The sequence below is a fragment of the Passer montanus genome, unplaced genomic scaffold, assembly GCF_014805655.1.
Source record: "Passer montanus isolate IOZ18808 unplaced genomic scaffold, ASM1480565v1 scaffold38, whole genome shotgun sequence".
Classification (NCBI taxonomy): Eukaryota; Metazoa; Chordata; class Aves; order Passeriformes; family Passeridae; genus Passer; species Passer montanus.
In genome coordinates this window covers 7,752,809-7,775,716 of record NW_024368596.1, presented here as the reverse complement: position 1 = coordinate 7,775,716, position 22,908 = coordinate 7,752,809, and the positions used below count along the sequence as shown (strand labels likewise).

General features: G+C 43.1%; 1 protein-coding gene across 4 annotated transcripts in view; it reads left to right on the top strand.

Annotated features, from left to right (window-relative positions):
* The window catches only part of DOCK11 (dedicator of cytokinesis 11), a 77,911-nt gene extending 55,308 nt beyond the window's left edge, over positions 1-22,603 (top strand). For 2 of the 4 annotated variants that reach the window (XM_039717423.1, XM_039717424.1), the window contains 15 exons: positions 137-252; positions 2,068-2,205; positions 6,494-6,676; positions 7,323-7,436; positions 9,124-9,339; positions 9,423-9,480; positions 11,165-11,271; positions 12,262-12,384; positions 13,271-13,384; positions 15,251-15,397; positions 16,273-16,483; positions 16,795-16,988; positions 17,437-17,537; positions 18,835-18,973; positions 21,613-21,752. In XM_039717423.1, coding sequence (XP_039573357.1) covers positions 137-252; positions 2,068-2,205; positions 6,494-6,676; positions 7,323-7,436; positions 9,124-9,339; positions 9,423-9,480; positions 11,165-11,271; positions 12,262-12,384; positions 13,271-13,384; positions 15,251-15,397; positions 16,273-16,483; positions 16,795-16,988; positions 17,437-17,537; positions 18,835-18,973; positions 21,613-21,735 — 2,084 coding nt within the window. In that variant the 3' untranslated portion in view covers positions 21,736-21,752. Of the gene's footprint in view, positions 1-136; positions 253-2,067; positions 2,206-6,493; positions 6,677-7,322; positions 7,437-9,123; positions 9,340-9,422; positions 9,481-11,164; positions 11,272-12,261; positions 12,385-13,270; positions 13,385-15,250; positions 15,398-16,272; positions 16,484-16,794; positions 16,989-17,436; positions 17,538-18,834; positions 18,974-21,506; positions 21,520-21,612 lie in introns of all 4 variants that reach the window. The other 2 variants (XM_039717425.1, XM_039717422.1) reach the window with 2 other exon arrangements.
* The last annotated feature ends 305 nt before the right edge of the window (positions 22,604-22,908 follow it).

The following is a 22,908-nucleotide window of genomic DNA, read 5'->3' as shown; positions in this document are numbered from 1 at the left end:
CAGCATCTTGCTATTCTTGCATCATTTCCCAAATGCAGTGAAAGTGCAAGGGAGAAATTTATCTGTATAGCACTTAGATTTTTTGGGAGCTGGAGTGTTGAACACTATTTCCTCCTAATTTTCTCTCTGTCCACAGATGCAGGCACCTCAGAAGCAGATATTGTGCACCAGGCATTACTGGAGGGCAATATTGCCACCGAAGTGTGCCTGACAGTCCTGGACACCATCTCTTTTTTCACTCAGAGTTTCAAGGTCAGCACTGAAATCAAAAATGTTGTAGAAAAGTGTGCTGTGGTTTTATATGTGTGTGGATTTTGGTGATCTGTTCTCCTAGAGTGGAAGAATATAGAAGGCTTTACAAAAGCAAATAATTTGCAGCTTGTTTATTTTCCAAAACTGAGTGTTTCACAGGGTCTCTGAGTAATTATACCCATACACAATCTTGCCATTTCTTCAAAACTGCAAGGCCAGAGAAAATCTCATGTATGTTGTAGCATGACTTTAGGTGTTACAAAAATAGAATAAGAGGAAATGTATATCGTGTAGAAAGGAGGGACAAGAGAAAAGGGAAATGAATGTCCAACATTTTTAGAACAGTCACTCTTTTGTACCCTGAGTTACCTAGAAGCAAGGCCCGGATTTCTTTGAATCACTGTACATGAATATCTCTGGGGCTGAGGCACTCCAGCTGTGGTTACCAGAACCAGACAGGACCAGAACCATGGGTAGAAATCTTCTCCTCCATGTTGGGATTCGTGCTTTTGGCAGCCATTGCCATCTACAAAAACCAAGGCCTCTGTGGTGAAGAGAACCCCAGGATGGCAGCAAAATACTGTTCCAGAAATGCTCTTCCTGAAGTGTAGTCAGAGGAATCCTGCATGTAGCAACGTGTCTTGTGTGGTGTCACAAGAGCAGCTCTGGATTTCAGAGCGAGCACGGTGAAGATTTCCTTTCCACGTGGAGATGAACAGAAAGGTATTCATAGCCTCTGCTTCCTTTGCAGAGCCAAAAAGCCATGCTGGTGCAGATGTTAAATTACTGCTTAGAAGTTTGGTAACAGCAAAAGAATTTAGATGCACCACTTAAATCTTGCTTGGCTTTCTCAGCTGCCTCTTTTGGAATATTGCTGAACCACAAAACAGTGTGATTTTCAAACCACAGGACAGACTGGATTCCCTTTCCCTTTAGTGGGCTTTGGCTTCACTTGTAGGGCCACACCAGACACGAGTGGGTCCTGTGCTGCAGCAGCTGGGCTGGTGCTGTTCCACTGCCACAGGAAATGAGCTCAGTGTAAAACCCTGGATCTTGAACTTACCACAAGGTCTGTGCAAGGTGTCAAAATCTGAGGCAGCCCAAGGACTGTGAGGACTGGCAGTGGGATGGGGGCTGTTGATTTCCTGTCATACAGGATATCCACATCCTTGTGTCATGCCCAAACCTCCTGCACAGCCCTGTGGGGATGGCAGTGGGCACAGCCCACCTGGTCTGACACCAAAGTGTATCAATAAGCCTCAAATAATTCCATTTTACCATATCTGCACGAGGGGCAAACTGGCAAAACTCTGCAGGAAGCAAGGGAAGTGAGATTACCAACTACAGCTACAAATCTATCCAATGAGAAAATGGATCTTATTTATTTTTCTTCCCCCTCTCTCTTTTGGGCTGCAAAGAAAGCAATTTTCAAGAAAAATAAAAAGAAATGGAAAAAAAAAAACCAAAACAGGATGATAGTTATTATATTTACAGATAGTTAAATTGGTAACAGCAAGTTTTATTTAAAATAACTAGGCAACCAGTGACAGTTGTACAGAATATTGACTTAGGTTTTGGAGTTAGTGATTTGAAAGTGATAAAATATTTTAGTTTTTTTCTCTGCTACAAAAATAGCCTCTGCTAACTACTTTAAGTTTTTATTGATTGTCACATTTTATTAGTTATATTTTTACTGAAGGTCCTGTTGCTTATCTGTCTTAAGAATTAATGTGATTAGTTATGCAAGATTATCTCTGTCATTTCCAGCTTCAGGCACAACATTTCTGCTAAGTAAATTCTCCTGTTGCTTTCCAGACCCAGCTTTTAAGCAACGATGGCCACAATCCACTTATGAAGAAGGTTTTTGATATTCATCTGGCTTTTCTCAAAAATGGGCAGTCAGAAGCAGCCCTTAAGCATGTGTTTGCCTCTCTGAGAGCTTTCATTAGCAAGGTAGGTACAATGGCAAGGGTGTGGGAGAACTTGTAAGCATGGCAGAGAGGCCAGTATGGTTAAACTCCTGTTAAAGTGATGTTTTGGAAACGTGATTTAAAGAACAGCTCAGGTTAAATTCTCTAGTTATTCATTATTTGTTGGGTATCAGGAAGCAAAAGGAGAAATCATGAGGGATTCCCACACTGGCCTTGGTCACCAGGATTAGTGTCTGTCCAACCAACAGCTGGTGCTTCACTCTTTGCCCCAAGCTGCTGCCAGTGCTGCTGCTTGAACAGTGCATGCACTGACAGGCAGCTCCTCACCCACTGCTGGAGAGATGATGGCCCTTGCTGAGCCTTGTTTTGTGCTCTCTGAGCCCTGGCAGGTAGTGAGGCAGTGACAAAGCCACAGCTGACCACAAAGGAGCAGTGAGTGATGCTGACGTTGCCCTTTGTGCTTGTCAAAACCTGCCACTGCTCATAAGGACATTTTCCAGACCTGGTGTACATGAGAACACCATTCCTCCCAAGCCTTGCAGTTATCATAAATACAAAATCAATTAAAACACCTCAAATCCCTTGAGCACAACACTTCCTTAACAAGGAAAATCCATGATTGCAGCCAGGCAGGGCACGGTGTCTGAGTGGCAAGCAGCAAAGGGTGACTTCCAAAGCTTTTGCACTAGCTGCTGAGCAAAGTCTGATGAAAAGAAGAGATGCTAAACTGCTGTTCAAAGGTGGAAAAAGTCTGTGCTTTGTACAGTTTGCTGTAACCCCACAGCAAATCTAAGAGTTAGTGTAAGGCTAGGGCTGGATTTTGGCTTGAGCTAAGCAGAAATGCAGAGATCTTGCTGGCTCCTGTCTGCTCCAGTCAGTGGTCTCCTACAAGGTGTTTTTCCGTGGGGCTTCTTAAGGACTGCAGATTGGCAGCTGGCAGGGGCAGGAATCACTGTTTTTCTGCAGGGTTCAGTGCATGTTTATTGCTCTGCCTTCCTTTTGACTTTTCTGCTTGCCTGTGGTCTGCTTAGCCTCGAGATCCATCCTGCTGCAGATCTGCACACACCCTGCTCTCCCCCTTGCTAGCCAAAAGTTTGTTTAGCCAGAAATATTTGTTTTGTGCCTATAGCAAATAAAAGACATTCCTTGCCTTCCTGGCATATTTTCTGTGGGGTTTTTTTGGATGTGAAGCCAGACATGCACACCTGCTCAATTTGATCTCACTGTCAGCCTTCAAAGCCTGGAGCCCTTCAGGGGTTCCACACTTGCTTTCCAAAACATCAGTGGCAGCAGGGAGGCTGCATGCTTGGCTGCTGCAAGGATGGGCAGTGGGATTGGTTTTTTAGATTTATCCCAGTCTAAATCCATGCTGAATTTCACATCATGGGTCTTTAAAGATACAAATTATTGGTTTCGGCTTTCTCACATTTCCCCTGTGGCAGGACATATATGGCTTCTGTAAAAGCAAGATATGAGCCCAGCAGATGGTATCTAGAAGGAGGAAGTGTTTCCTTTGCCAGCTCCATAACCACACAAGTCCCAAACTTCCTTTTAAGTCCTCTCAAGGGTTCTTCTGAGGCCTGAAGTGGCTATGGTGGCCAGGACAGGTGGTCACTGCATTGCATGACAAGTCAAGGCCGAAATGTTTTCCTGCAAGTTTGTTTTCAAATACTAGCTCTGCTCTACGTTTTAATTTCAAGAAGGTTATACCTTTGTCACAGTTAGAATGGAATTTTTTTCATTTTTAGGGCCTTCTGTAGCTGTAATTACAATGAAAAGAACACCCCTCTTATTTGTGGTCACAGCAGATGGTTGCTGGATGGAAAAAAAAATCCTGAGATGTATTCTGCATCCCATAATTTGTCTTCTACATTACATCTAGTTATTTGATAGGCAAAAGACTTAAAAAAATGTTGCAAGAAAGCAAAGAACAAAAAATGTTCTGTAATTTTTTGCATCTTTGGTTTTGGTTGCATGTGTGTGTTCTGGGAATTTGGCAAGAAAGCTGTCTCTGTTTTACTGGCTGGTAAGAACCAAAAAAAGCTAGATTGTTCTTGTTTCACACTCTAGGTTTTCTTAAGAACTGGATCTGTCTTTTCAGGGCATCACTTACAGATAAATACATATATAAATACCTACATGCATGCTTAGGAATGGTCTTTAAATTAAAGGTTATAAAGGAAAACATGCATAGAGGATGGGTGTGCATTAAAGATGAGCTCAGACATCCTCTTGCCTGTCCCCATGGCTGTCCTGCCCTCACATCCCTTTGAGCCTCTCTGGGAGCTGGGTTGAGCCCTGCTCTGGTCCATTGTGTGGGGCTGGATCAGAAATGGGCTCCTGTGCACATCATCACCACAGGGGCTGTTTCGTGCTCTCCCCAGTGCTGTGGGCCAGCTGGGGAGACACAGGCAGCACCTGCCTGGGCCTCCAGCAGCCAAACACCCTGGATCTGCTTCCCTGGACCCGGCACCAGGAGCCATTGCATCTCCTTGGGCTGCCTCTCCAGAAAGGGACACGGTTCCCTGTGGAAAGGGCACAGGTTTTCCTCCAGAGCTGGTGTGGGGGGGTGTGCACAGGGCTCCTCCTGCAGCAGATTCCCAGGCAAGGGCTTTGTCCCTAGCAGTGCCCTGGAAGTGTCAGGAAAGCCTCTGCTGGCAGGCAGTGTCCCTGTGCTGTGCTGTGCATGCCCTGGCACACAGCTAAGCCCAGTGCTGATTTTGGCTGGCTTGGGGAAGGACAGCACTGCAGGGGCAGCAGATCCTTGGAGCTCCTTTCCCAGGTGCACACACCATCTGTGTGGCCCTGTGTTACTATGATGTTTATTTGCCTTTGTCTTCCTTCTTTCTCCCATTTTGTTTTTTTGAAGATAAGTTTTGGCCAGAGGCAGTGAACAAAAAGTGTTTTGTGCCCTAATTCTGGTTTCTTGGTGCAATCCCAGTATCTTGCTAGCCACAGGTCCTAGATTCTTGTTTTAAGACCCTGTCACCAGCACGCCATGGTGGTAGCCACGGCAGCACCTACAAGTTTTCCTGGAACATACATACTTAATATAAGGAGTGGAGTGCCACAATAACAGCTTCAGCCTCTGGCTGACACTATTTACTGTCACCCACCATGGGCAGAAGGTAGTGGGGCACATAAAAGTGGCTAATGGACCATGGCCCATGAGGGCCATGGGGTCTCGAATAAACTGATCAATCTTTCTTCTGAATTGGTAAAACCATGGCTGCCTCTGTTTTTGCCAGGGAATTCTTTGGGCCTGGTTGCCAGCTGCAGCAGAAGGAGCAGGGTGCTGCTGTGCAATGCCCCCGCAGCCTCCACCCCCTCGGGAGGTGTTGGCATCTCCCCTCCCCAGCAGGTCCCTGCGTGCCAGCACAAAGCCCTTCCTTGTTCTGCTTCCCTGTGCTCAGCCTGTGCTGAGGTGGAAGGAAGCCAAGTGTGGTGTCACCTCCCTGCCAGCCACCTCCTGTGACCACAGCCAGAGGGACACACCCTGGCATCCCCAGGAGGCTGCTGCCCACTGGCACAGGTGTCCCACCTGTCTGCTGCAGGTGTCCCTTTCCAGGCAGGGCTGAGCTTGCCCTGGCAGCTGTGCTCAGGGGTTTGCTGAGGGGACAGACAGGCCACCAGGGTGCTGGTGTTCCCTTCTCCCTGCTGCAGGTCCCTGAGCCCTGCTGTGGCTGAGGGAGCTTGCCCTGCTTGGCTTGGTCCTGCTGCTCCCTGGGTGGCAGAGCAGGTCACTGAATTTTAGGCTCTAAGGGACGAGCCAGTCTCTTGTTTGTATTCCTGAGGGCATGCAGGCATGATTTTAGATTTTTTTGGGGGGGTCATGTAGAAGTAAATGTGTGAGCATTGCAGGTCACATTTCCCAGTGAGGCTGGATTCCTGGTTGGGCTCTGATGGATTTTCTGATCTTCCAGATAGCACCTTGTGGTGGGAATGCCTGTGGGACCTCTCCTCTCTGCCCCACTGCTTGTGATTGTGGCTTTTGGAATAACGTAATTCTATCAGTCCAGTTTGGTGAGAATTTGCCAATAAAGCCAGATGTTGTCAGGGAAAGGGTTAGATGGACACAAGCAATCACATCCCCAAGAAACATGACAGCAATGTTCCCATCGGTCTAGGAAATGTGGTTAAAAATAGACCCCAAATTCATTCCCACAAATACTTTCAGACTCAGAATTCTGGCAGAAGTTTTGCTGAGGCTGTCCAGGCTGGAGCTTAGTTTTTTGCCTTGTACCCCTGCCCATCTGAACCCTATGCCATTTAGTGGTGTATTTTCTGATATTTGCATGTCTCTTGTGAAGTTTCCCTCAGCATTTTTCAAAGGAAGGGTGAACATGTGTGCTGCCCTCTGCTATGAGATCCTGAAGTGTTGCACTTCCAAGGTGTCCTCCACAAGGAACGAAGCCTCTGCTCTTCTGTACCTCCTGATGAGAAACAATTTTGAGTTCACCAAGAGGAGAACGTTTCTGAGAACACATCTTCAGGTCAGTGGCTGGAGAAAAGCTAGAGACGGGACACCTCAGATTTAGTGAACAGTTACAGCAACAGAGCTCTGTGACCTCCTACCTGCAGAGGATCCTGCCACTGCCATATGGACAAAAACCCTCCTGCTTTCCAGGCTTTGCCTAATTCCCATTTCCAGTGACTGGTCCAGGCACCCGTAGGTAAAATAATTGCCATCAAGTACTTCAAGCTGTTGAATTTTAGTGTATCAGACACCAGACACATCTCTGTGCCAGAGACTGGCTGGGATCGTGTGGAAGGCTGCCCTTAAGGGAGAAGAAGAGATTTCCTAGGAGCTGCTTTTTGGCATTGGTAGTTTTTGAAGCAATGTAGATACCTAGGGGGACAGATGAATACCCTCTGGGTTGTAAAGAATGACAGAAGAAGGTGGCTAATGTCCAAACAGGGATTCATGCTGGAATAGTTGGATTGTTAGTTCTGCAAGGCAGTTTGGTCCTCTGGGGAGTGTTTGTCCTTGGCAGATGTGAGAGCTGAGCCACAGTGCCAACCGCTGCTTACGTGGTGGAAAAGATGTGAAGTTTTCCTGTGAGCATTTTATTAACTGTGACCTTAGTAAAACCCTTTTATTATGGCTTGTTTAAATAAAGCCTCTACCTTGTCCCACAGATAATAATTGCAGTGAGCCAGTTAATTGCAGATGTGGCCCTCAGTGGTGGGACCAGATTTCAGGACTCCTTGCTCATCATTAACAACTTTGCAAACAGCGACAGGCCGATGAAGGTGAGTTGGAGATGTCACATCCCATCAGGTGCTATCAGCCATTGATGCAAGCCTGGGGACAGACTCCAGGAAACTGTGTTTAAGGGTTGGGCTAATGACTGGAACTGTGATTTATGGGCTTGTAGTAGGCTGCATTTGCTCAGTAAACAAGCGTCGTGCCAGCAGCAATAGGACCAGCTGCTCAGGCAGGTCATGCTCCAAAGGTGAGGCCTCACACCAAGGGGAGGGAGCCCAGCAGCTCAGGCTGTGCTTTGCCATGTTCTGCTTGGAAGATTGTCCAAAGAGCTTTCCAGGAACTCCCAGCTTTGAGGGAAATGGCAAGGGAGGGTCTGGTATTTCTGTTGCCTAAAGGTAATAATTAGCAGGATTTGGTTTTATTCAGCTAAGTGTCAGTAATGTTAAGAAAGAGCTCTTATGTGGAGATTAATGGTTGTATTTCTTTGGAAAATAATTGCCTGTCTTTGTGCTAGAATTAGTGGTTTGTACCCAATCCATTGAGCAACTGCAATGTGCTCCATTTCACACAGAGTAGCTGCCAAGGCAGGAAATGGGAAAAAGGAATGGGAAATGGGAAGTGTTTTTACAGTTTCATGGTTATCCTATGACCTAAAGGCTTCATGGGAACTTCCACTAGGTGTTTAATTGTGATCTAACAAATTTATAGGTAGAATATACCTGGCAAAACCTCAGTTCTTTTCTGCACACAGATGTTGCTAAGGGTTTTACTGAGCCATACTTTACTTGTAATTTACATCACAAGATGATCATTATATCAAGTTTTTGTATTTGTGTAAGTGCAAGAGTACAGGAGAAGTTTCAACACACTGGAGAGAATGCCATGCACAGCCACAGCAGCAGCTGGGCTGCAGGACTCTGAGGAGAGGGAGCATAAACCAGGCTCATCATGGAAGGGAGAGAGCTGAGGGGGACCCTACCTTCTTTCCACAGCAGACAGTTTATAGAGACATAGTTGGACTCTTTTCAGAATGTGGAGTGTAAAACAAGAGAGTGTATGCAAGTTGCAGCAAGGGCAATTCCAGTTTTGCTTAAGAAAAAATTATTTCCCAAGAGCACTGTGCAGCCCTGGGGCAGGGCCTAGAAAGGAGGTGGATTTTCTGTTCTAGGAGATTATAAAACTTGGCTAGGCAAGCCTTGGGTCTAACTCAATGTTGGCCTGGTTCTGAGCAGGGGATCAGATCAGGGCACGTGCTTCTCTACTACATTCCTGTGGTGGGAAGCTCTACAAATGCCTTCAGTGCTTTAGGAATTGAAGACAGACCACATCAGAAACTAACAAGCCAGATGTTGAATGACACAAAAAAATACTGGAGGCATGGTTTGTGGTCTCATCCAGAGATATTTGCATGCATGGAGCACTTCTGTGTTGCTCTCAGAGCAGCTCCTCAGGATGCCAAAGTGGCAGCATCACTGTAGCACAGGAACAGCCAGCCTGGCATCCTGGGCACCACCTGGAGAGATGGGCCCTGTGCGTGTCATGACTGAAATGCCTCTGAAGGCAGCTGAAACACTGAACTCTGTGTGCAGTGGGAGTTCAGTAAGGAAGAGTTAATTAGCATTATCTACTGTTCTCAGTGTTCTCAGATAAGTGAAGTTGGCTGAAAGGGTCATTCCTTGGCAAAGCCTGTATTTTCTGTATTAGCTTCTAATTCAATTTGTTTTGTGTCAGGCAACAGCTTTTCCTTCCGAAGTCAAGGATTTGACGAAGAGAATCCGCACAGTGCTCATGGCTACTGCTCAAATGAAAGAACATGAGAAGGACCCAGAAATGCTGGTGGATCTCCAGTACAGTTTGGCCAAGTCTTACGCAAGTACCCCCGAGCTCCGGAAGACGTGGCTGGACAGCATGGCCAAGATCCACGTGAAGAACGGAGACTTCTCAGAGGTGATTGGTGCAATTGAAAACGTGCTGCACAGCAGGACAGATGTACAGATGACATCTTGATAATTTCCCTTTGTGCTTTGCAGGCAGCCATGTGCTATGTTCACGTTGCAGCCCTCGTTGCAGAGTTCCTGCACAGGAAGAGTAAGTGTCTGCTGTTTGGGAGACACGAGGAAGATGATGGTGGGGTTTGGGGGTGTCAGAATCTTTTTAAAGACAAGGCTCTCTCAGTTTGGTAAATTGTAATTTTATAAACAAACTGAAAAGGAAAAAGAAGTTATTGTAGTGTATAAAGCTAGAAGATAAATAATTTTTAAGAAATGAATGTTGTTCATTCCCGTTCACTTAGACAGCCATGCTAGCATGGTGCTGAGTGAAATAAGAACTGACACATCGTGTCTTGCTTTAAATGTTCACTTGTATTTTATATTAGGAAATGTGCTCACTGGGGAAGGCCATGTTAAAAATTTGACTCAATATGATCATCAGAATTATTACTATAGGCAGTACAGAAAACTGTAGAATAAAGCAGTCAAAATTCAGTCAAGAAATGAGATTGTAGCCTAACCATACACATATGTAAAGAACAATCAGAAAAAAGGAGAGTTTTGTGGCTTAGTGCAAAACAGGAAGGAAGGACAGAGCTGTGTGTTCTCAAGTTACACCACGTTGCAGGTTTTCTTTTAATACCTGTTCTACAGCTGATATATTGACCCCATTTCTCATTTCCATTTAAGGGAGTAATTGTTGAAGTGGACCCTTAACATTTCAGAAAGTTAAGGCTGCATGAATGCTGATTACGTACACTGCCTTGGCTGGAAAGTTCTTTAGTGCTCTGCTTAGGGGGATTGGAGTCCTTCCAAATTCTGTACTTTGTCATGGCAAAGTGGGGAAAAACCAGGATGTGTTCTTGTGATATATATGCACATTTCACAAGGCTGCAGAGAGGGGGGTACTGAAAGTTCGCAATGTTTTATTTGTACACAAAGGCTGCTTACCACAAGTAGTGGTAAAGAGGAACTTCTAAAAGGGAAGAGGAACAAGTCCAAATGAATATTAAATGAAGTTTGAACATTGAGTTATTTCTGTCACTGGTACTCTTTACATATACAGAGGCTGGAATGATTCAGTAGAGGCTGAACTACCCAAAGTTTTGGAGTACCTAACTCTGCTTACTTGCTAGGAGTGTACACTTCAGTGTGCTTACCACCCAGCTCTCCAGCAATAGCTGGATAGGGATAGAGTTCTTTCCTTCCTTGGTAGCTGGTGCTCTGTTTTGGGTTCAGTGTGAGAGTGACATTGACAACACAAGGCTGCTTTGGTTGTTTCTCAGTAGCACTTACTCTAAGCCAAGGACTTCTTCAGTGTTTCAAGCTATGCCAGTGAGGAGCTGCACACAAACCTGGGAAGGAGAATAGCTGGGGCAGCTGACCTGAACTGGCCAAAGGGATATTTCACATCTCAGAATATCATGCCCAGTGTATTAGCTGCAGGAGTTACCTGGAAAGGGGGCCAGTCTGGGAATGGTTTTGGCATTGATCAGTAGGTGATGAGCAGCTGTGTTGTGAATCCCTTGATTTTCTTGAGGTTTATATCTCTCTCTCTCTGTTATTATTATTACCTTAGTTTATTTGTTTCAGTTATTAAACTGTTCTTATCTCAGCCCATGGGTTTTTCTTCTTTTCCCTGATTTTCCTCTCCATCCCACCAGGGCTGAGTGGGGCAGTGAGAGAGTTGAGTGATATTGATTTGCCAGCTCAGATCAAAATACAGCAGCATGACACATTTGAGATAATTCCACTAATCCATTTGCTTTTGTCTGCTGCAGAACTGTTTCCCAGTGGATGCGCTGCCTTCAGGAAGATCACTCCCAACATTGATGAAGAAGGTGCAATGAAAGAAGATGGTGGGATGATGGATGTACATTACAGTGAGGTGAGGTCCTGTACTGTAGGTAGGAGGATGGTAGGATATTTGATATCTGATTAGGATTTAGTTTTAGACATCATTCATATGAGCTCTAACAAATTGCAGCTGTGCACTGATATCTGTGAACAAGACTGTTCCACTCCAATTTCCCAAGGGAAATCTGCTCTGGAGAATTTTCTGTGTATGATTCAGACAGGTAAAAATTATATAAGTTCTTGGTTCCTATGAATAGCTTTTCTAGCACTGAGGCTGAAAAAGCAGCACCACAACCTTTGCCTGCTGTGTTATGCAAATGCTAATGTTGCCAGCACGGGGCAACACAGCCGGGTGTGGCGTTTCCAAGAAGGGACAATATGAAGTGAAGCTCTGCAAGGGAGAGGTCATCTTAGGGTCCCCATGGAGTTGGGGCTGTTCTGCAGGACACCATTGTAGCAGAACAATCCAGAAACCCTAGCAAGGCCTTGGGGAAGTGGGTAGATCCACCCATGAGTCATGAAGTCTCACAAGTACTTCTGCACCATCCCTGTGCAGCTGCCTTGGTTTGGCCACGTGGCTGAGCAAGGTGGCCCTGCAGCCCAGCTGCCCCTTCATCAAGGCTTGAGGATCTTGGCATCACAGCCAATATTTGTTCCTTGGACGTGTTTCTTAGTCACACACCTCTGATCTCCAGTGCTGTCCTGTCCATACTCTCCCAGATTTTTGCATTTTCCTGGGGAAGTAACTAAATAACTAGGACAGACTTGCTGGCTAATGGTTTATGAAGAGCAAATGAATTTTTAAAAAATAACTTGTTCTTTTTCTTCTTCTTCCCCTTCTTCCTCCACAAAATTTAGAATGCCTTTAGAAAGGGCAGGAATACACAGTGTTTAAACTTAAGTAACTGTAATTACTTATTCTGGGATCTGTATTCAGATACTGATAGAAGTATCTGAAGTTAGAATGGTTTTACACTAAGCTGGAGTGTTAGTAACACCACCCATTTGGTTGCTGTCACAGGAGGTCCTGGTGGAGCTGCTGGAGCAGTGTATAGATGGCCTGTGGAAGGCAGAGCGTTATGAAACAATTTCTGAGGTTTCCAAACTGATCATTCCCATTTATGAAAAGCGGCGTGAATTTGAGGTGGGTATTTCCAACTAATTTGCATGGAGCAGGTAATTTTCTAGGCTGCTAAGAAATAAAAAACAAGAGACTTTTCTATTTTTGAAGTTATTAGTTACTGAATTGGCGTCAGTAAAGCACACACTGTGCCTCATTGCTGGTTATTAAAGAAATTAGTGAAAGCAATGATCTGAAAGGTGTTTATCAAAGCTAACGACATGGATAACTCATGTTTAGTGAATAATTACCACCTTCCTGATAAAAAAACCTGTTGTCATTCCATATGCTTATCGAAGCTAGAGTCTTTCTGAGACCTGAGTTTTTAAAGGGTTAAAACCAGACTGAGAACAGTTCAAAGAAAGGACTAGATCTGTGGGTACTTCAGTGGCAAGTGGAGAGGAAGGAAGGAGGCTGTTCCCAGCCTTGCTCCTTCCCACCACGTGCTGTGAGCTGTGCTTCAGCTTAGTACTGGTCCTCTTTCCCTCCCTCTGCCATGACAGAACATCCAGCCGTATAACTGAACCTGGAGGGAGGGGGGGAAGCCTTACCTCAACCTATTTTTTAATTGTAAAGCTGTTTTTAATCAAAAAAAGACTTTCTGGGTAAAACACAGCCAGCTGCTCTGTGTGTGAAGGCTCAGTCGGGAAACACCCTGAGACAGTGTACTCAGCTTTCTCTGCAGGGGCAGGGATGTTCCTGCAGTCTGGGGTACCCTACAGACCTGAAACTAAGCATCTACTTAGAACCAGGTTTTCAAACAAGACTGCATTAGTTCAACCTCTTTAGAAATTAAGGTTTCAATTCTCCAGAGGATTGTGTTCAGGTATCGCAGAAGCTTCTGGTGTTAGCTAAAATGCACTGCTTGGAAAATCCTGCTTTCCTCACAATGTTAAAATGTGATTTCCAGAAACTCACCCAGCTGTACAGAACACTCCATGGAGCATATGCTAAGATATTGGAAGTCATGCACACAAGGAAGAGGCTTCTTGGAACCTTTTTCAGAGTGGCCTTTTATGGACAAGTAAGTATACACACTGGCTTGCCAGCTGCCCTCACCAGGCACCCTGGCCCCAAAAGCTGCTGCTCTGTCAGACCTGGAGTTGAAAAGCTCCTCTGGTGCAGCCACCAGTGTGTCCACTTGAGTGTTTTAGTATTGCACTCTGGGGATGAGGGTTTGTGTCTGTTTCCAGGAGCACGTGATTTATTATAAAGTTTATGATTCTGCTGGTAGGCTTAAAACAACTCAGCAGCTAGGAAATGCCTTAGTGGGTTCAGAAAACACTGAGGTTTCTTCTGTAGTTATAGTTATTGTAGGTCACACAAACATAATTTAGTGTGTATAGAATATAACTAGTAACAGTATATAACTATAACCATAGTATATAAACAGTAGCACTAAGAGACTTTTTTTTTTCTCTGCAGAAAAATGCTGCTGCCTTCGGGGTATTAGCAGAGTAAAAGGTTATGAGAGAAGCTGAGGCAAAATATGTATAAGTGTTGATTACACACATGTAGGGATAGGTAGTGCTTGTGTTAGCTGAGGTAGCTGGAAAACTGAATAGATCTGGGGTTCAGAGTCCCAGGAAGTGGTGTGCTCTTATCATATCTCATTGAAGTCTTCTGAGCTTATAAGCACTTGTGGTTTTATTTTTTTTCTCCACCTATAGCAATTAATAAAGTGTGATACCCTCATGTCCTTTCTGTCTCTGAACAAGCTGCTTCTGCTTGTGGACTCAAGCAAGGGGAGGTGCAGGACCCCTCTTTATAAAAAAAACATGTAAATTATATTAGCCTTGCCTTTCTTTACTTCTTCTTTTAGAGGAAATCATGAATACCCCTGCAACCATCATGGGTTTGTACCTTTGAATGTCACTGTCACAATTTATCAGAGCAGTGACTTTCCCTCTTTATAAAAAAAACATGTAAATTATATTAGCCTTGCCTTTCTTTACTCCTTCTTTTAGAGGAAATCATGAATAGCCCTGCAATCATCATGGGTTTGTACCTTTGCTTTTGCTGCAGCAGACATGCATTTTATATTTACCCTCATCTTCTCTGTAATTTTGGATATGTAAAAAGTAAATAAGGTTAGCAGCAGATAAAAGGAAACAACTGCTGGCTTAGTTTTCTGGAAGTTGGAAATAACTGGATCAGCCCTTAAAATTGAGTTGTGTAGCATCCCAACAACCAATACTTGATCCAGTTTTGCATTTTGAAGCTTTTCTGGCTTTATATTCCAGCTACACACAGAGAGCTTAACGCTGTGTCACAAGTTCTAACTGGAACAGCTCAACAAATTATGAAGTTCCCATGCTGTTTCCATTATGGGTAAGGCTGGTGATGCAAGCACAGCCTTTGATGTGTTTTGGTCTCCATTTACAGTAAATGCACCAAATCCCACTTCCCTGCATACAAGAGGAATTAAAGCACAGGAAACTCGTTTCTTTTTTTATTGCTTGAAGTCTCTTGCAGCTTACACAAATTCTTGAATTTCAGACTCTTCCTGTGGCTCTGCTGTTAGGGCTTCCTCAACTCACATATCTTTCTGCTCCTTCTCTGTACCTTGTTTTTGTGGTTTTTTTCTCCTGCCTATCTTTTTCCAAGCTTCCAAAAGGTCAAGTGCTGGCCAAACCATCTTCCACATAGTTTAGATTTCTCACTGTTTGTACTCAAGTAATGATGTGTTGTGTTTGTGTTGGTTGAATAATTTTATTTTTTTAAGACCATTTTTGAAGGAACCTATTAAACAGGCAAAGTTCAGTGAGACTTTGTGAGCCATAGCCTTCCAAAACTTTTTGGCTTTCTGATATGTTAGTAGAAGCTTGTTTTACAAGCAGCAAATCTAAGATACAAGTTTTCCAAATGAAGGAACACAGCTACATGCCAGACATTCTTTGAGGAAGAAGATGGGAAGGAATACGTCTATAAGGAACCCAAACTGACAGGCCTCTCAGAAATCTCCTTCAGACTTCTTAAACTTTATGGAGAAAAATTTGGGTCAGAGACTGTAAAGATTATCCAGGATTCTAATAAGGTAGAGTTAAACTGCATGCTCTGTGGAGCTGAAGGAAGATGACAGAGCATCCCTTCCTTCTGCCAGGGGGAGGGGGAGAATGAGCCCTCTCCTCCACCCTCTTACAAACACCTTGCTTCCCATTGTCCTGGCATCCTCATGCTCCTGTGTGTGGATATGTTGCAGAGCTTGACAAGGTGCTGCTGTGGCTCCCAGCTGTGAATTATGAATGAAAATTGCAATCCCCGTTGCTCTGAGCCTTGTTGAAGGCATTAGAAGCCAGCACAGAGCATCAGGTGACTGGAAGCAGAGTTGCTTCTTGTTGCTTTGATGCTGCTAAAAGATGGTCTAAAAGAAAACCTCTTGGGGCCTTGCAGCCTTAGCTCCTTTATTTTCCTCTGGAATACTTATTTATGCTCCCTGCAAGAGCTGTGCACACCCTCAGGCTGCAGTGGGATTTATCTGGGTTACCAAAGGCAGTGCTGGTGATCCCAAAGCTGGTTTAGTGCAAGCCTGCAGGTTTGGCTGGCCCAGTACTGCATGAGCACTGGATCTTTGATCACTGAGTCTGGAAACTTTGTGGTTGTAGTAAAAGGACTGAGTAGCTCAGTCCTGTGCTGCCCTGATGGGTCAGAGGACATGACTGCCTGCTGCAGGAACAGCTTGTTTGGCACCACGTGCTGTATTTCTTGTGCCACACCTCCTTGTCTTGTCTGCTGGTGGATGGTCTAGACATATCTGCGGAAGGCAAAATGAGCATTTGGCAAGTCACTGGCCTTCCTGCAGTGAGGCCAGATCAGAGGGAATTATTCTTAATCAGATCCCAGTGAATAGATTAGCCAATTATAACTTAGTAACCTTTGCTCCTCCTGTGTGTAACCCTCTTTATTTCATAGGTCAATATTAAAGACCTTGATCCCAAGTATGCCCATATTCAAGTGACTTATGTGAAGCCCTACTTTGAAGACAAAGAAATGTCTGAAAGAAAAACTGAATTTGAAAGAAATCATAATATCAATAGATTTGTATTTGAAACTCCTTACACTTTATCTGGAAAAAAGCATGGCAGTGTGGAAGAACAATGCAAAAAAAGGACCATTCTAACTAGTAAGTACAAATATCTGAACATGAGACAGTATCAGTAACTATTAGGAGACTTGTTCCAGCTCATGAAAATATTCCAGAAGTGTGACACATTCTCTCAGATTAATCAGAATTGTGAGACAATATTCTGCTTGGGAGGGGGGATTTACCTTGTGTTTTTAAGTGCACATTTTTACAGATTAAAAAAATCTTCCTGTTAAATTATAGCCTTGTTTGGGATTTCACATCCCCAAGGATATATATGTTCTGTGAAGAGTACCCCTGTGTGCTGCATGACTTCTCAATCTATACATTTCTTTTGCTGTTTCTGCTAGCTTTGAACTCCTTTCCATATGTTAAGAAGAGAATTCCAGTCAATTATGAACATCAAGTCAATTTAAAGCCAATTGATGTCGCTACTGATGAAATAAAGGACAAGACAGCAGAGCTGCAGAAACTCTGCAGTTCTGCTGGTGACGTTGACATGATCCAGCTGCAGCTCAAACTGCAGGGCTGTGTCTCTGTGCAGGTCAGTCTGTTTGATGTCTGTTCAGAATCTCATTTGCATGCACAGCTCGGGGTGAGGCATGGTCACAACACATTTACTTTCCAGAAATCATTAACTCCCCAGGCTTCAGGGCTGCAGCCTCCAGCACAGCCTCCCTGCCACGTTCAGTGCTGCACACGCTGGGAATAAACATTTCCTCCAGTGATGTTGACAGAGTCAAGTGTAATTGCACATTAATTAACCATAAGTAACTGCTGAAACATACTTAAGTCTTGAAGATTGTACTGTGAGGATCAGGAACAAAGAGCTGTTTGTGAGTCTGGCTTCTCGAGCTGGATGAGTGACCTTAGGACTCAGACTGTGCTGCTTTTCCACACAGAAATAGGAAGAAAATATGAGGAAACAATCTTAATATTTCTTTTTATCCCAGCAGGAGTTCTAGCATAAATGATTTCTTCTTTCATTCTAGGTTAATGCTGGTCCTTTGGCCTATGCCAGAGCTTTCCTAAGTGACAGCCAGTCCAGCAAATATCCTGCTAAGAAGGTGAATGAGTTAAAAGAAATGTTCAGGTAGGATTTCTAAGTAATAAAAACTAGCAGCTGGGTGGAAGATGGTACCTGCTCTGGTTATATTTTTGTCTGTCTCCAAACTCAGCAGATGCTGGATACTTAGATATGTCTTATAAAGATCCAAGTCTCATGGGGTTGTGGGTGCTCACACATATGAAAAAAGCCAATGAAATTATATATGTCAAGATCATATATTTCAAGATATATATTCCCAAGTCCAGGGCTGTGCTCTCCATTGGGAGATTCGCTTGAACACTTGCTTCAACAGTTTGTGTACGTTTTTGAGATTATCACATGAAGTATGTTGGAAAACCAGAGATATGACAGTCCAGGGGCTCAAGGGTCTTTGATATTGTGCATTGTTTGCCAGTTTTTCCAAGGAGATTTTTTTGCTAGCTAATGATGAACTTGAAATATTTTAAAGCAAATACTTTCCCAGTTTATGGTGGAGGAGCAGTGTTCTTGTTTCTGTTGCTAATTTTTGAAACTGTGTGACTTGCACAGGTGTTTTTCCAATTTCTGTCCCTTAGGGTAAGTTTTGCCTCCCACTTGAAAGTGTCCCCCAAGATATGATTAGGCAACTCTTGTTTCACCTCAGTATGATGAGTTTTTGCCACACTCTTTTCTGGGTCTCTCAGGTGCAACCAGCTGTCCACCAGCCCCTGCATTTTTTACTGTGTGCTGGTGGCTTCCATTTCACCCATTTCTCCATTCTTTTTGTATGAAGAAAGCAGCATTTGGACCAGTCCCATTCTTCTGTGTACCAAGTGACCTGGCAGTCAGGGAGCAATCCCTGAGAACATGCCATGCATGGTTTTACTTTCCAGCCTTGCAGTGCAAACACAGTCTCCATTTCAGTTGTGAATCTGTTAAATTGAGTTTTATAAAAAAAGGAAAATATATGTGTTAAATGAAGCGAAGAATCAATAACATACCTCAGAAAGAGCTTCCCATGGTGTGAATTTCCTTCTGGAGGGTGTCTGTGCTGTCAGGAGCCTGACCTTAGCCAGCCCTGCTGTGTCACATGCAGCCAGCTCTGGGCAGCCCTGCATGACTGGCTGTTCCACCTGTGAGGATCCAGGCTCACAGGAGCTCCAGCAGAAAGCCCAGTACCTGGGTTGCAGTCCCTCTTCATTCCCTGGTTCCCTGGGCCAGGAATACCCCTGGAATATGTCTTGCCCCAAACACAAGAGAAGAGGGGGTGGGAGGTACTGAGATTTGCCTGTCTGTTCAGCTGCTTGCTTTGAGAGAAAACTGGACTATCGTAATGCTCCAAGTTCATTCCTTTCCTCCCCAGGAAGTTTATCCAAGCCTGTGGAATTGCTCTGGAGCTCAACGAGCGTCTCATTAAGGAGGATCAAGTGGAGTACCACGAGGGGTTAAAATCAAACTTTCAGGATATGGTGAAAGAGCTTTCTGATATCATCCATGAGCAGGCATGTACTGCACATCAGGAGCCCACAGAGGTGGCTCTCTGTGCTTGAAAAGTGACTGAGCTCAGAACTGGCTGGGAACTGAAAATGTGATCACTCCTCGTGTTCTGTAGCTAAATATAAAAGGGCGAGTAAGCAAACGTGAAAATTAAGCAGTAGAGTTGGTGGATTCCTAAAACAGCTTTCTGTTGACTGAAAGTCTCAGCCTGATGTTAGTATTCAGAGTGCTGCAGGGTGGAGTCTTCAGTGACACACCCCTGCCTGCCCTGGTCATCAGAAATCCTGTGCCATGTTCTGCGTCATATTTGGAAATTATAAAGAGGTCACTGGTCAAAGTTCTCTGGCAGAATTTTCATTTCCTCAGTTCTAGCCAGCTTATGGTATTTTTTTTTTGGTGTTATTTTTCCTTATATATGTTTTCTTATAATTTTTGCTTAATGCCAACATGAAAATTTGTATGCACTGGTAAAATTCATGCTAGTTTATCTGATCTATCATCTAATGTTTTCTTGGATCTTTCTAGGAAATTACTTTTTACTAATAGCATCAGAGAGTTGAAAGATTCAAAGAGCAATTGTACTTCTATCTAGTATCATGCTGTGAAATTAGATGAGAACTGTCTTTCTGAAGTAATTTCCATGCTTCTGCTCTTTAATGTTGCCTTCATTATGACAAAAGAAAGCTTGTACATTTATAGCATCAAGGATATAAAATTAACAGTACAGACTGCATTGTGGTCCATAGAACTTGAAATTTAGAGGAATGCTTTCAGTTAGCATTGACTAACTGGAATCTCCCAGTTAGTCAATATGTAGTCTATGTGTGACTATGAATGAAAGATGCAACATGTTAAGTCACTAAATAAAATTAACAGTACAGACTGCATTGTGGTCCATAGAACTTGAAATTTAGAGGAATGCTTTCAGTTAGCATTGACTAACTGGAATCTCCCAGTTAGTCAATATGCAGTCTATGTGTGACTATGAAAGATGCAACATGTTAACTCACTAACAATGAATAGGCAAATTCCACAGCTAGTTGAGTAGTTGTTCACACTAAATGAAAAATCTATGAATGGCAAAATAATACAACTGCACCAGGCTGCTGTGTGTAGATGAGGTTGATTTAGAATAAAATAATGCTTATGGGAATAAGAGTCTTGTTATGGAAGAGTACAACATCATTTCAGGGAACAGTCTCATGATGGGGATGAATTTTGTTGTAGGAGTGTAAGGGTGGATCTGTCTGAGAGTGACTGCTGCATTTCTGTTGCTTTTGTTAGGTTCCCCTTCTATTCCGCTCGTGGCCACCGTTGTTTTAATATGCAAACTCTTGATTTTGCACATTTGCCACAGTTTTTTTCATTGCCACTAACTGCAGAGAGGCTTGTTCATAAGAGCTGCCACCTGCTTACTCTAAGCTGTTTGCCAGTGCCAAGACTTCTAATTTGCATGCAGCTGCTGAAACTTTTGTGGCTTTTGAATTTTGCAATAGTCAAATCAAAAACAAATCACTCAGTCAAAGTACAATAGCGAAGATTATTTTAGCACAAAGAAGCATTGTTAAAACACACCCCCTGCTACCTCAATAGATTTATCCATTGCTGTGTTGTCTTTGCTTAATGGGCAAAGTGTGACTGAAATGTCCAAGTGATGGGCTCCCTGGGAAGGATATACTTTTCACTTTCTTCTTGTAATAGCTCAAAAGGCAGCTTAAAATACCAAATTTATGAACACTGTTCTTCATAGTTGCATAACGTGATGTACAACAGCTGACTTGAACTTTTCATTGCCATCAAATGACCTAATATCTAACAAATTCGTCCTAATGGAATAAGTTTCTTATTTTCAACATTAGTCAGTTAAATGTAAAAATATAGTGCATTAACTTAGGGTTCTCACTGCAGATAGCATATGCTTTTCTAAATATTGTCAGTGTCCTAAAGCAGCACAGGCAGTGCCCTTTGTTTGAGATGCAAGAGCAGATGAGTAGTCACTGGGTCAGCCTCTGACCTATTTACAGATCTTTTAAACTACAATGTAAACACAAAAAATTTATAAACTGCAGCTGAACATGTCCAGGAAATTCCAGAGACTGGCAGAAAGCTGGGTATCCAGAGGCTGTTTATGATGGCCAAGTGATCTCAGTTTCACTACTGCAATTTCAAGGTTACTGACTTGACTGGTGAATCACATGGTGAAAATAAATGCACAGTCAGCTCTGCCATTCCAGCTGGATCCTGTGCTGTCAGGATGTCCTTCAGGCTGCAAAGTACAAAATCTGGACCCAGAGGTAGTGAGTGTCTTTGGGATTTAGCTGCATGTACTCCCCATGCTCACAAAAATCCTATTAGAATTCTGTTACTGCTGAGACATAATAAAAAATTGTTGTACAGAGAACTGTTTCTTTCCCGCAGTGCATAGTTGTAACTAAAAGTGATCCAGTAATACACAGAATAGTGTATGTATTAATGCTGCAGAAATCACTAAACTACTCTTCTTTCTCATTTCTTTGTTATGCTGCCTTTGTGAAACAGCTTTGAATACAAGGTTGGATATCTCTTTTGCATACCTTTTTAAACAGCTTGATTATCATAATGAAGTGAAACCTGTACTGAATTTATTATTGTTTTGCTTTTTTAGATCTATCATGAAGACACAATGCATTCACCGTGGATGCAGGACTCACTTCATGTCTTCTGTGCCATCAGTGGAACCTCTGGTGATGGAAGTTACTGCTCACTCAGACCCACTGCTGACATATAAACATATCAGTCATATTTTACAGAGCCTCCTCAGGAATTCTTGGAACTGTACAAAGGATGTGTAAAACCATCCATGATGAGCAAAGATTGAATTGCAGGGTGGTTTGGTTTGTTTTGCTTCAGTTTTTATTTCCCACAAAAAAAGTTGCCATGCTTTCAAACAGGGTGCTTGCTTATTTTGCTGAGCAACATTGAAAGTGCCTGGACATTGCACCACTGTGCTTGTTTTCTACTATTTTTTTAAGCTAAATGAATAGCAGGACATAGAAAGGCAATTACCTAAATACATGTTGAATTGCTGAACTATGAATTGAAACAATGACGTACTGTGTAAAGTTGTACAATGGAATATAATAAAATGTAAAACTACTTTGTAAATAGAAGTACTATAGAGTATATAGAAATTAGCATTTTATCATATTTGCTGCTAAAAGCTTTGTTGGATAGGGGACATGAAGGAAAAATTGTATTTACTGGTAAGAGAGTTTTCTCTTTTAAAACGTGCTTTGGGGTCCACATACCCCTACTGCACTTCATGAGAGTAAACTTGCCCTAGTCTGGAATAATAAAACCTAAGTCAGAAATTATAATTTTCATACATCCTCAGAGCAGATATTTCTAAAATAATCTCCATGAAAGTTGAGCTCACTGTAGCTGATTCCAATTTTTCACAGCTGCAGGAGAGGATGGATTGTACCCTCTGAGAGCAAACCTGAGAGATGTGTCATTTGATGCGAGTTTTCTCCTACTTGCCACTCATGGTCTCACACAGATATAAACTCTGAGAACAGCTTAAATTGAGTTGGAAATTATAAGGTGCTTTAATAACTTTCGGGAAAAAAAATCTAATAATCGGAGAGATGTGATTTGTCTCACACAGATATAAACTCTGAGAACAGCTTAAATTGAGTTGGAAATTATAAGATGCATTAATAACTTTCGGGAAAAAAAAATCTAATAATCTGAGAGATGTGATTTAAAAACTTGCAGCACATCAAAATAACTTACACAGATTTGAGGGATTTGTTAGCACCACAGGTCATGCATGTTCCCTCCTGTTAAGCAGATTTGTTCTCTGAAAGTTCATTCTTTTTGTCTGATAGGTGGTTGGAGAAAATGTATTTTCCACAATTCTTCTATTCCTTCTTCCCCTTCCCAAAGCTTTCATACATTC